A 13,040-nucleotide genomic window follows, 5' to 3' on the forward strand; every position below is an offset into this window, starting at 1 on the left:
AGAATGTCATTTAGATTCTTCTGAGATCTAATGTAATTATTTCCTAAATAACACTCTATAAAGCCTTTATGTATTTAATTTACTATTTATTTTACTACAGAATAAACTATTTTATTACCCTGGAAAACTGTCCCTTGATTGACAGACTTAAATCAGTGCAACGTTTGATCGTTTAGAATTGCTTTATTTAACAGCTTTAAGGCTCAAAAAAAGCAAAGAAACCACTATCTGACATAGTTACAATACCAAAATGACAAGAGCTGAACTTGGAACAAGCAGGAGGATAAAACAAAAGGTATAATTGGCTCAACACTCTCCAATACGAGTGGCGAAATGGACAATCACTGTTGAGAAAAGAGTTAACATTTACTTTACTTCTGCTTTCACATGATACCAAAATGCAAAAACATCTCAACCACACGAAATTAGGAAACTACTACACTAATGTGCCTACACCACCATTTGTAGAGGACATTGAGACAGAAAGGGACTTCTAAATAATATATTTGTCATCTCCCATCTAGGATCAGGCCACTGTGGTGATAGAACAATAGATATAGCAAATATTCCCTCTGTTTTGTGAACATACAAATGCTTTACAAAACTATGGCCCACCATTCAGGTGTTAAAACACATCACATTACACACCCCTCCCCCCACCCCAACCAATCAGTCCACAGATACAAAAAGAATTCTCTGCATTTACCTATTCAAAGCCAAGAGACTTCTAAGGAAATAACGATAGGTATATTGTTCTTGTGTTCTTCCCACAATAGATGGATTTGTACCGAACAATGAAAGCTCTCGCAATCAAACAGCTGCATAGATTATTTTCCCCACTGACAGGACCAGCTGCGGAATGAGAACACACAAGCCAGCTGTGACACACTGCGACACACGGTGACACAGCTCACTGTCCCCTCGTCATCGCTTGCCTCAAGGCTCGTCACTAGAGCAGCAGTCTTGGACCCTGGTCCTCAGGGTCCTGTACGTCCTGTATGTTCTAGAGGTTTCCCCATTTCCAACACACCTGGTTCAGGGAAACATCTAGAAAATGCAGTGCAGGGAACCAGAGTTGACAGCGTGTGTCTGAGTCGAGCAGTCATCCTCGTATCAGAGATGATAAACCCCCCCGAAATCTAATCAATCAGCTATAAATAAAAAGCTTCACTTATGAACTGTGTAGCTACATGGGATGAGACATGCTTTCTAGTGCAAGCGCCAAGTGGAGGAATAGGTGAGGAGTTAGCTGGCAAGTCCTGCAAATCACTTATTGGTACAGGTGCAGATCAGACAGGGTTTAGCAAGGCGTGAGTCTGTCATGACCAGGAGACAAACGTCCCATGTTTACTGCCCTCACAGCAAAGACATGGGCTGTACAATGACATCTTCAACTTTCCTGAACACACACAGGATAAACAAGGACTATTCATTGATGGAATACATCTATGTGACCTATATACACTACCTTCCATGATACATCTCAAGATCTTGCATATTTACCTTTTCAAACAACACATTTCACAAGTATGAATATAAAAAATACTCTGTTTAGGTTTTTCCCCCGAATCCAGAACAACTTCAGCACACGCCTTAAACACACCTGGCACCGTGAGGTTCACAACTTTTTTTATATATTTACACACAAATATATATGACACAGCTTTTTTATAAAATATCTTTGCCTTTCAAAAACACAAAACACAAATTGGTCATAAAACAGACATTCTATCACACTTTTTCAAACCAACGTTCAAACGGGTCACAGGTGAAAATGGGAGGAGCCAGGAGGATTAAGGCTTTCTGATAGGAGCAGAGCGTAAGGGGGGGGGGGGCTGGATTAAAGGGAAGTCTACCTCTTCCAGAAACTCGCCACCATCTCTCCTCTGGAAGGACACAAGATGGCTTTCCATATCAGGACAAAGTACGGAACGGAAGCATCATTTTTTCGTCATGAGCATTCTGGCAAAGTCTGAGTTGGAGAGGGGCTTGGCTTGTGCTTCAGTGGGCGTGTCTCCTGCAGAGTTCACCGCCTCGCCGGCTGGTTTGGACGTGGTCCCGTTCTCGGCCTTCCCGGCGGGGCCGGTGTGGCGGTTCAGGGAGCGGGGCAGCAGGGACAGCTGCGTGCGGCCTTTCCCCCTCCTGAACAACAGAACAGTGCTCACATCAGAAAACTCTCCGTGGTTGGGGGGGCTTGTCATGTTTACTCTAACTGAGCCCTTTTGACTCACCAACTCACGTTGCACACACACACGTGATTTTTTTCTCCCCTCTCTCTCGATGTTTGAGAGGCAGGGTGTGTGAGAGAGGAGCGAGGCAGGGTGTGTGAGGGAGGCAGGGTGTGTGAGGGAGGCAGGCTGTGTGAGAGAGGCAGGCTGTGTGAGAGAGGCAGGCTGTGTGAGAGAGGCAGGGTGTGAGGGAGGCAGGCTGTGTGAGAGAGGCAGGGTGTGAGGGAGGCAGGCTGTGTGAGAGAGGCAGGGTGTGAGGGAGGCAGGCTGTGTGAGAGAGGCAGGGTGTGAGGGAGGCAGGCTGTGTGAGAGAGGCAGGGTGTGAGGGAGGCAGGCTGTGTGAGAGAGGCAGGGTGTGAGGGAGGCAGGCTGTGTGAGAGAGGCAGGGTGTGAGGGAGGCAGGGTGTGAGGGAGGCAGGGTGTGAGGGAGGCAGGCTGTGTGAGAGAGGCAGGGTGTGAGAGAGGCAGGGTGTGAGGGAGGCAGGGTGTGAGGGAGGCAGGGTGTGAGGGAGGCAGGCTGTGTGAGAGAGGCAGGGTGTGTGAGAGGCAGGGTGTGTGAGGGAGGCAGGGTGTGTGAGGGAGGCAGGCTGTGTGAGAGAGGCAGGGTGTGAGGGAGGCAGGCTGTGTGAGAGAGGCAGGGTGTGAGGGAGGCAGGCTGTGTGAGGGAGGCAGGGTGTGAGGGAGGCAGGCTGTGTGAGAGAGGCAGGGTGTGAGGGAGGCAGGCTGTGTGAGAGAGGCAGGGTGTGAGGGAGGCAGGCTGTGTGAGAGAGGCAGGGTGTGAGGGAGGCAGGGTGTGAGAGAGGCAGGGTGTGAGGGAGGCAGGCTGTGTGAGGGAGGCAGGGTGTGACTCACGCTCCGTAGGCCTGTCGAGGCACCAGGGTCCTGCTGGGTCCAGGCAGGTCCAGGTTCCTGCTGCGTCGGGGCGGGTTGCTGATGGCCACAGCCAGCGTGTGCTCCTCCACCACCATCCCGTCCATCTTCAGCACCGCCTGGGACGCCTCCGCCTCGTCAGCAAACTCCACGTATGCCAGACCCTGCAGGGGAACACGCTGGGCTTAACTCACGTTCGCATGCAGATTGTGAACGGTGGAAGCGAGGAATCGTTGTAGTGGTGCTGATTCTAACCCTGACATCTGGTGGACCAACACCCTCCCTCCCTCCCACCCTCCCTCCCACCCTCCCTCCCACCCTCCCTCCCACCCTCCCTCACCTTGGGCTGCCCAGAGCGGTGAGTGACCAGGCGGATGTCTTTGATGGTGCCGTAGCCTCGACACAGCTCCTCCAGCCGTTCCTTGTTGCAGGAGTAGGGCAGGCCAGAGATGAAGATCTTGTGTCTCTCCAGATCCACGCTGTACTTGAACACCTTAAAACAAAACAAACGTAGAAAAGGAGGTTGCTTGGAGATGTTTTTACAACACGTAGAGAGACTGTAAAAAAATAAAATAAAAACCCTAACCTTGAAGTCTGGGTTCTTGCTTTTGTCCACGCAGGGCGACACAAACATGGGCCTGCCGTTCACCAACTTCCTGTCCAGTTTCAGAGCCTCCGCCACCGACGCCCGGCCCTCGAACTGGACGTAGCCGTAGCCCCGGAAGGTTCCGTTCCCGGCGAACACTAGACGCACCTGGCTGATGGGTCCACAGGGCTCAAAGTGCTCCCTGAGCCTGGCCTCTGGTTCGGCCAGCGTGTAGGCCAGGTTACTGACGAACACGCTGCAGTCGTCTCGACGCTCCTCCGGCTCCTCCTGGCTGTTCTTCCCAGACGCCGCTGACCCCGCCTGGCTCTGATTGGTCCCCTCAGGCTTGCGTCTGGGCGGGGCTTTGCTCTCCGTCTCCATGAACTCCTCTGCCTCTCCCCCACGACGATGCCTCTTGGCACCTTGCGCTGTGAGAGACCAGGGCAAAGGATGTCATGAAGGGCTGACTCCATTTCAACAACAGCCTTCTTTGTTTGGAACCCTGTCATGCCCAGCGTTCAGGAGATGGTGTTGGGCTCCCTACCTGGCTCGTCACCCCAGTCCTGGAAGTCCTCTTGGGCCTTCCTCTTCTCCCCAGGGCGCCCAGGGGGTTTCAAACCCTTCTTCTGGCTCTTCTTGTCCGCCCTGGCCCTCCGACGCTGCTCCGTCTTATCCTCCTCCTGTCTGGCCTGGGAGGCCTCCTTTACTGCCACCTGGAGGGAGGGAGGGAGGGAGGGAGGTCAGGTTTAGGAGAAACAGATGGCAGCAGACAGAGAGTACACCAGGGTTTAGACAGCAGGCCTCACCTTGGCCCTCTGCTCGCTGACTCTGTTGAGTCGAGTTTCAGTCTTCTGTACGGCCGTGTCCCAGTCCTCCAGAGAGCCTACAGGAGACATGCACAGATCAACACCTGACGGAACTACAGCTTCTTCCAAAACTGAACTGCCCAGGCTGTGTCAGGCTGTGTGACTCACCCTCCACCCTCTCGAAGGAGAGCAGCACCTCACACACGTGCTCTGGGTAGTCGGAGGTGCACTGAACAGCCCTGTGGAGAGCCTTCCTGCAGTGGACAGCATCTCCGTATGACCTGCAAACACACACAGTCAGGATCCTCATACGGCTCAGTCCACACACTGCCCCCCCAAGCAGGCCTGAACCCCCGAACTCAGACCCCCCCAAACGCTGACCCCCTGAACTCTGACCTCTCCAGGTTGTAGTACTCCAGCCACATGTTGGCGTACTTGGCGTTCCCCCGGGTCATGATGCTGTCCCACAGCTCCCGGGCCTTCTGCATGTTCCTGCAGTGCAGCGCCTGGCGGAGGGAGGAGAGCAGCGTGACTATGGAGGACTGACAGGCTAGGTCACTTCCTGAGGGTGGGGACACAGGCTAGGTCACTTCCTGAAGGGGGGGACACAGGCTAGGTCACTTCCTGAGGGTGGGCACACAGGCCAGGTCACTTCCTGAGGGTGGGGACAGGCTAGGTCACTTCCTGAGGGTGGGGACAGGCTAGGTCACTTCCTGAGGGTGGGGACAGGCTAGGTCACTTCCTGAGGGTGGGGACACAGGCTAGGGCACCTGGGCCTCTCTCTGTCCTGTGTTTACCTCTATCCTCGCCCAGATCTGCATGATGGTACAGGAGGGGTCTCCACTCTCACTGAACCCTGAGGAGGACACACACACACACACACACACACACACACACGGGGGGGGGGGTGAGTCAATCGTCCTGCAAGAGGGTGGATAGCGGTGGAGGGGGGGTGAGGTGGAGGCCTGGGGAGGAGGGAGGAGGGGGGGTGGACTCACTCTCCTCCACGTCCTGCTTCAGGTAATCCAGGGAGCGGCTGAAGGCTGCCCGCAGATCCTCCAGCTCCCTGCTCGACTCTGCAGGAGAAAACTCAGCAATCAGCACATCTACGCATGGACATGATACATCTACATCCATCCATGTGGGTGTATGTGTGTACATACATGCGTAATCAGAAGACAAAGGGATGCATACACACACACACACTCAGTGACAGGGGGATGGTGTGTGTTGTGGTACAGTGGAGACGTGCCTTCACCTTTGCTGAAGTCCACTCTCCTCCTCAGGTAGTCCAGGTAAGCCTGCCAGATGTCCACATAATCTGTGGCCTGGATGAAGCCTGCGGTCAGGGCCTTCTCAAACACATCTGTCACACACAGACAAAGAAAAACACACGAGACGTCAGGATGCTGAAGGAGGTCAGTCCTTGTGTTGAGTGTAGCCGTTGGAATGGTGTGCGAACGGCTGTAAAGGGGATCAATCGATCAAATCAAATTTATTTGTATAGCCCTTTTTACACGCAAGCATGTCACAGAGGGCTTCACATACGCCCATAGAACTGCCCCTCAACCAACCTAAACCCTCAAGGATCAATCAATCGACCAATCAATCGACCAATCAATCGATCAATGGTGGTGGTTACCGAGGACGGTGGTGTGTTGTGCTCCGTGTCGCTCCAGGGCCAGCAGGTAGCTCCTCCACAGGCCCATGGTCCAGGGACAGTTCCTGACCGCCCGGTCGTGACAGGAGAGGACGATGTCTTTGATCTTCAGCTGGCGGTCCTGACACGCATACGGGAAAAACACGTCAGTAACCCCTAGCAACAGCACACCTTCCGTTTTTCACCTTCAGCGCGCACTGCCTGTGTGTGAAGGTGCTTCCACAGCGAGGGACATAAAGCTGTCATGTAAATAAAGTTACGGCAATTCAATGATGTCCTACCGCCATCAAATGTAATCACTTTGATGATTAAGAATGTGTGACTTTAATCACAATACATTTTCATACAAGCGTGAATGCAATAAATACGGTCACAGGAGTGTCCTACCACAAACTACTCTGAAATATAGTCAAACGTACGCATAAAAACTAAAAATGTGACATTTTTATATCATATTTCCTGCCATCATCCCCCCCACCCCCAGCTAGAAAACCACTCTCGCTCCGACGGATTAGCGCTTGCTATCTGTTTGGTGTTTGCAATCTCGGCATCTCATCAGAATCCCATTAAAGCAATTACCCACGAATACATTAGGAGCTGCAGGCTGGGAGTGATGAAGGCGTGCAGAGCAGTGGGGGAGGAGACACTCACCAGGTACCTGGTGTAGCGCGCCCACATGTCTGGTACCAGGCAGTTCTCAGCCAGCGCGCGCTCAAAGATGATCTGGACCCGCGCTGGGTCGCCCTCCTTCAGCTCGTACTCCATGTAGCTCTGGTACTCTGCTAGCTTAGGGGGCTCCGCGGCCAGCTGGGAGACACACACACACCGACACACACACACACACACACGGACGGACGGACGGACGGACACGTTAGAGCCAGCTGTTCACGCGTGGCACACAGCACAAACAGCAGGTTTAACCCCTTTAGAGACAACAATCCTTTGTCTTCCCTCATTAACTGGGCATTATGAAATGGTGGTTGTTGGCTTGGTTACCGTACCAGAGCTTGTTCGTGAGGTTTGCTCTTGTGCATGTGCTGAAGAGCTCGCCTGTACTGCTGTGTCACAGGCTCAGCCACACCCTGGTCAGACCACTCCTCGTACTCAGCGTAGGTCGCTTCCATGTCTGCAAGGTAACGCATTCATTTAGCAGAGGATTTGATCAGAAGAGACGTACAGTACCGGGGGGTTTGACCCTGTGATCTGCTGTCAAGGTGCCTCTAACCACTGAGCTACACCCTCATGAACCACTGGATGTGCAACAGCCCAGTTCTTCCAAGAGACCCATTCAGGACTGCTTATGACACCACTCATCCAGAGCGTAAAGCCTTTGAAGGAAGCACGTTCATTATAAAAAGGTACCAGATTGGGAAAATATGATCGCTCAGAAGCTAATAATTTTCAGACTCTTCCGAGCTCGTCTTTGTTCTGATCCGGTGGCGTCATGTTTGCACGTTCCCTGCACACGCCCCTTCCCTTCTCCCTGTGCCATCCTCCTCTGGACCAAACAGCAGAGAGTGACAGACAGGCTTTACGATAAGGGGGATTATACTGTGAGCGCTGGCACCAGTTAGTGCCTGAGGGAGGACTCAGTCGTTCCAGGAAGGCCTCTGGTGGCCGTTCATCCCCGACACACAGCAGCAGGCGGACAGAGCCACACCATCTGGCTCTCTCCTGGCCAGCGCCGCGTCTCGGAGCAGGACTGCTCTGCTGTGATGGTGCTGCTGGTCACGCTGAGAAGGAAAGCTGTTTGTTAACCCGCTAGTCTGGCTCGCACCACCGGCAAAGTCCCTCGTCCAGACGAACCGTCCGTCCTGCTCTCAGAGAGCCCTGGAGGACACAGCCACCGTGGGCAGCCTCTCTCAGCACAGGTCCTCATGTCCCGTACCTTCCAGATGCTTCCCCTCTTCCAACACACCTGATTCTAATGAATAGATAGACTAGTCACCAGGCTGTAACGATCCTTTCATCTGAATCAGGTGTTGGAAGAGGGAAGCATCTAGAACGTGCAGGACAGCGGGCTCTGAGAACCAGGGTGGAGAAAGGCGGCCGTAGATGAACACGCAGCCAATCCTCTTTGTTTCACACAAACATCCTCAGAGAAGTAAATAGCGGGATCCTTACCCATGAAGGGGATGGCCAGCTGGCGGCGGAACAGGGCGTGGATGCGTTCGAGCTGAGCGTTCACCAGCCCCTGCTGCTCCCGGGTGGGGACTGTGCCAGGGGGGGGCTGGGGAGACACACACAGCCGCTTAGAAAAACATCTGGATGCTTTCTTCTTTGTCTTGTAACAAATACATTTTATCAGTAATGCAAGGCGTCCTTATTGAACGACGTGTTTTTTGAATTACGGAACGACCTCCGGGGAGATGTGAGATGGATGGAGGGAGGGAGGGGGTGAGCGTGTGTGTTCCAGGGGCCGTGAGTTCAGACGCTGGGGTGAGGTAGCTGGAGGCTCCTACCTGGACGGTAGACAGGATGGCGTTCTCAAACTCCCTGAAAGCTTCCCACACCGTGGCTCCCCTGGTCATGTGAAGCCCAACAGCAGTCAGGGCCCGCTCAAAGATGGCCCTCACCTTCTCTATCCCGCCCGGAGACCCCATGCCCCCGATCGAATACTGAGCGTACTCCAGCCAGATTTCAGGGCCTGGGTGGCAAGGAAGACAGTGGGTTAGTGATGCCGTGTGAGAAACATGCTGGAAATAGGAATAGGGGGTTGAGAATGAAGGGATGGGTGGTTAAGCGCAAGTTTTATACGTTCTTGCGAGTTTACTCCTCACATATGTAGTCTTTCACAGCTTTCTCAAACAGCTCGTACACTTTCTCCCGGTTGGGTTCCTCCTCTGTCATGCGAATCTCGTCTTTCAGCCAATCCAGCCAGATCTCTGCAGGACATATGGGTCAGCCTCCACATACAGCAACATATACAAGACTGACATGTCAGCCTCTATATGTACTCCAATTGTAATAACGAACAAAACATATGTTGTTTCCTCAGCAATTCAGGCTCTTTGAATGGTGCTACAGCCGCCAAATGAATACAAGCACAACCGTTTGCGAGGCATAGTCAACAGCACCCGCAAAAAGTCACCGACCTTCTGTGAGAGGGAAAAGCTCGCTCATCTTTTGCCGTGCCTTGCGGAGCCGAACTAATTCGCCCTCTTGTCGGAGTAGTTTGATCAGGTCCACATGACAATTGTAGTCGAAAGCGTTGATTGAAAGCTTAAAGTCAAAAGGCATAGAATCGGTAAGACCAACCATGTATAATTTTAACGGCGATTCATTCAACTTACAACTAAGCGTAAATAATCTACTGGTGCATGCAACAAAAATACCACGTTTACACATGTAAATGCTTGGGGGTACAGTAGGGCGCAATACATGGTGGTGGTGAAACCTAGGGACTTGTGGGGATATCTGGCGTGTTAGCAAGCTAACAACCATCTCAGCGACTTGGCGCGTGTTTCGCTCAACACGTCGAGGTCAGGGATCAACCAAGTTCAACATAAGACATAGCAGTAGATGCAGTAGCCTAACAAGCCATATAGTAATCGACACTTGTGTTACTGTCGCTTTTACACACTGGTCAGAACGACGGTCAAACCAGAGGAGATTAAAAGTATCACGACAGTAAATGTCCTCCTCTTTGGACAGTAGTATCTTCATCGAATATGCTAGTGCTGCTGTCGTGCCGACTAGCTGGCTTGCAGGCTGGCTATATGTTGTGCAGTGCCAACAAGGACTATAATTGAAATGCAAATGAGTGTTAACTAGCTGCGATTGTCCATTGTGAGAAGGGAATATTAGTAGACCTACAGCTGTTCGAAGCGAACTTACTGTTTACGTTAGCTGTGTGATTAGCTCTGACCGAGCGAGGCTAGCTCTAACTCCATTCATTCAAACTAAGTAGCTAGCAATGCTAGCTAGCGTCTAGCCAGGTCTATGTGCTTTACTACAGCAGATGGCTAGCACTAGGTATAGTAGCACAAGCTAGCTCGTCAGCTACCTACCTGTTCTTCCAAACGTTGAATTTCAGCTTCATTCTCCTTCTCGTCCTCGGACGATTCGTCCTCCTCTTCTTCGTCTAAATGTTCGACCCCCATGCCTTCCTCTTCGTCCGACTCCATTTCTCTTTCCATCCCTGCATCTTCCTCCATGTCTTGCAACTGCGTTTCGTCTACGTTCCCTGTTGCTGCCATGTTGGAAGGATAGTGAATGCTGTTGGAAATCTCTGCCTGGTAACAGACGGAACTGCCTAATGCAAAGGTAGAGCTTAATTCTGGCAATATCGTCAGTAGTATTGGATGAAGATACTATTCTAGCATGACACCACGACAAAAGCAGAAATTAAAATACTGTTAGCTGTCTATGTCTGCGTTAATTAGCTACTGTACAGCAATTAAATCATGTGTGTGCCCTTGTTCAATCTAAACCAACAGAATGGTTTGATCCTCAGACATGTAGGTTAGTGTCATTATAGGGTTATTCCACTAGGTGGCGCAAGTAGTGCATTTCCGAATCTTAACTTCATTTGAACAAACATGACAGTGTCCATGCAAAAGTGCGTGAGTCCGTTGGTGTTGATAGGTCGAAGATTATTGACTCCAGAGATCAAGTCAGTATGTAATTATCACAAAAAGGTAATTATATGCATCTCATTACTACAGAATTAAGTTTGTGTGAAATTGTCAGCGTCGACAATGCGGCCTGGTTTACATCTAACAGTGGTAGACTAATGCTGTAATGCTAGCTACTAGTAGTCTAGCCAGCTTCTACAACAACTTCAGGTAGATTCTAATTAGTTTGACATAAAGCAACAGGGTGATATTTGATTGCATGACAGCTTGGATCTGTATGTGTAATTGTATTACGGTATGATCTGTATTCTGTACAGTTTTCCTAGGGACCGTAGAGCTAGTCTAACTAGCGTGAATGTGTAGCTCTAAAGCATTTTAACTGAACTAGCCTTCAGTTAACAGGCTGAACGAAGTTGAAATAACGTTTTCATGGCGACCCTAGGTTTTATATTGAACATGAATTCAAAAACGACAAACCACCGGAAATTATGGAATAAGACAGCCAGATAGTTAGTCTAGTTGCTCCAGCAAGTGTTTTCTCTCCACCGTATAGCTAACTATTTGACGAGCATCTACGTTTCAACCGTCCTGTGTTTATTTCTAGGTGGTGGACCATTACGAGAACCCTAGAAATGTGGGATCACTGGACAAAAACGCCCATAATGTTGGGACAGGATTAGTGGGTGCTCCTGCGTGCGGAGATGTCATGAAGCTCCAGGTAAATCGAGCCACAATCTGTTTCATTGACTCATTTTGTTTACTATGATATAATATATATAACTATGCTAGTCACGGTGGTCCACAGATTCAGGTGGATGAGATGGGAAAGATAGTGGATGCCAGATTCAAGACGTTCGGCTGCGGTTCGGCGATCGCTTCCAGTTCTCTCGCAACGGAGTGGGTGAAGGGTAAATCTGTAAGTTGAACAACCCTAATTCAAGATGTGATCAGATATGCGTGTTGACAATGATATTACAACGACATAATTGTATCACTGTTTGTCCATGCAGATTGATGAAGCTCTGAAGATCAAAAACACGCAGATAGCCAAAGAACTGTGCCTTCCACCAGTCAAACTGCATTGCTCCAGTAAGTGTAGCTGACCGAAAAAAAAAAAAAAAAAAACGTTACCCTCTTAAAACGGATTGCACTGTTTCAATTCTTATGTCCTGTCTTGTTTCAATTCCTCCAGTGCTGGCAGAGGATGCTATAAAAGCAGCTTTGGCAGACTACAGACTGAAGCAGAAAGACATCAAGAAGGAGGAAACCGTAGCTAGCAATTAAGAGTTCATGCTTCTCACTCAGTCTCTACAGCATCACAAGGCTCTGGGATCCTAAAAGCCATTCTTGGATCAAGAGGGATATTATTAAACAGCTGACTGCTCTCTCTGTATAGCAGAAGAGAAACTTGTTTGTTTGACTTCTTGTGGCTCCCATTCGATGTAAAGCCATTTGTCTGACAGAGACTGCTAAAATGTCGGTTTAAATTTATAATACAATCTTGTCTAATTTAATAGTATTAATTCCTGAATATGAATACATTATGGGTGTAATAAGTAACTGGCTTCTTCAACTTCTTGGAGATGTATTCTACACTTCAATCCCATGGATGGGTACACAGAAATCGATATATGTAAATACAAGTTTATTTGTTATGCAAATGTGGTTGGCATTCAAATATTTAGTTGGCGAATGGTTAAATCTGAATGGACCCTGAGGAAAAAGTCACTCAACTTGGCATGAGGTACAGTTAAATTAACAGTGATTTAACTGCACTTGTAGTATACAACACAAATTATATATCATTATATACAAAAATATATTGTCAAGGAGTGTATATTATCTTGTTTCATTCCTCTGAATAAACCAACTAAACCAACAGTTAGTTGCTGCACTTGTACACTTGATTTCACGACCAGCAGAAACAGGTGAAAGACATAAATACCCGTCAGGACTGCGGAAGTGGCGCCACCCTCTGGTGGTGCAGCAGGACGGTTTTCAGGACCAGCAGCACAGCCAGTGTGAGGAGAACTACCAGCACGCACAACACAGCCAGCAGGGCTATCACTGCCGGGCTGCCCTGGAGACTGAGAGGTCTGGGGGTGGGCGACGGGCCTGTCCTCCCAGGGGGTACGGCCTCCACGAAGGTTGAGCTGTTTGGAGGGTATCGTCCCGTTGAATTGTCCAAACATCTTGGCTCCTCGACTGGTAGAGACTGTGTGGGCTCGATGATTTGATGAGGTGGGTTTACTTCGGTTGTCGAGTTCAGAGCCAAACAGTCTTGGTAGCTCATTACTTGTAACGTGTGGTGGT

The 13,040-nt window shown here is 50.2% G+C and overlaps 2 protein-coding genes across 4 annotated transcripts; one reads left to right on the forward strand and one right to left on the reverse strand.

Annotated features, from left to right (window-relative positions):
• Positions 1 to 1,315: 1,315 nt before the first annotated feature.
• On the reverse strand, positions 1,316 to 10,514 carry sart3 (spliceosome associated factor 3, U4/U6 recycling protein). Of its 3 annotated transcripts, none has more exons than XM_084694762.1 (19): positions 10,161 to 10,514; positions 9,246 to 9,372; positions 8,931 to 9,035; positions 8,613 to 8,797; positions 8,275 to 8,380; positions 7,152 to 7,276; positions 6,802 to 6,957; positions 6,133 to 6,271; positions 5,749 to 5,856; positions 5,489 to 5,566; positions 5,288 to 5,346; positions 4,887 to 4,996; positions 4,659 to 4,771; positions 4,491 to 4,567; positions 4,229 to 4,397; positions 3,685 to 4,106; positions 3,439 to 3,591; positions 3,081 to 3,262; positions 1,316 to 2,142 (listed from the first exon to the last, which is right to left on the reverse strand). In XM_084694762.1, the coding sequence occupies exons 1-19, from the start codon at positions 10,347 to 10,349 to the stop codon at positions 1,941 to 1,943; spliced, it is 2,805 nt and encodes a 934-aa protein (XP_084550888.1). In that variant the 5' UTR covers positions 10,350 to 10,514; the 3' UTR covers positions 1,316 to 1,940. The 3 variants fall into 3 exon arrangements, with proteins under 3 accessions (XP_084550888.1, XP_084550887.1, XP_084550886.1); XM_084694761.1 differs by having other exon boundaries at positions 3,685 to 4,112; XM_084694760.1 differs by having other exon boundaries at positions 3,685 to 4,112; positions 5,743 to 5,856.
• A 118-nt stretch (positions 10,515 to 10,632) lies between these two features.
• iscua (iron-sulfur cluster assembly enzyme a) lies at positions 10,633 to 12,612 on the forward strand. Its single transcript, XM_084694763.1, has 5 exons — positions 10,633 to 10,790; positions 11,332 to 11,445; positions 11,533 to 11,643; positions 11,738 to 11,816; positions 11,920 to 12,612. Exons 1-5 carry the CDS (start codon positions 10,692 to 10,694, stop codon positions 12,009 to 12,011), a joined length of 495 nt encoding a protein of 164 aa, XP_084550889.1. The 5' UTR covers positions 10,633 to 10,691; the 3' UTR covers positions 12,012 to 12,612.
• The last annotated feature ends 428 nt before the right edge of the window (positions 12,613 to 13,040 follow it).

The sequence above is a fragment of the Hypomesus nipponensis genome, chromosome 28 (assembly GCF_054491055.1).
Source record: "Hypomesus nipponensis isolate SF chromosome 28, ASM5449105v1, whole genome shotgun sequence".
Lineage (NCBI taxonomy): Eukaryota > Metazoa > Chordata > Actinopteri > Osmeriformes > Osmeridae > Hypomesus > Hypomesus nipponensis.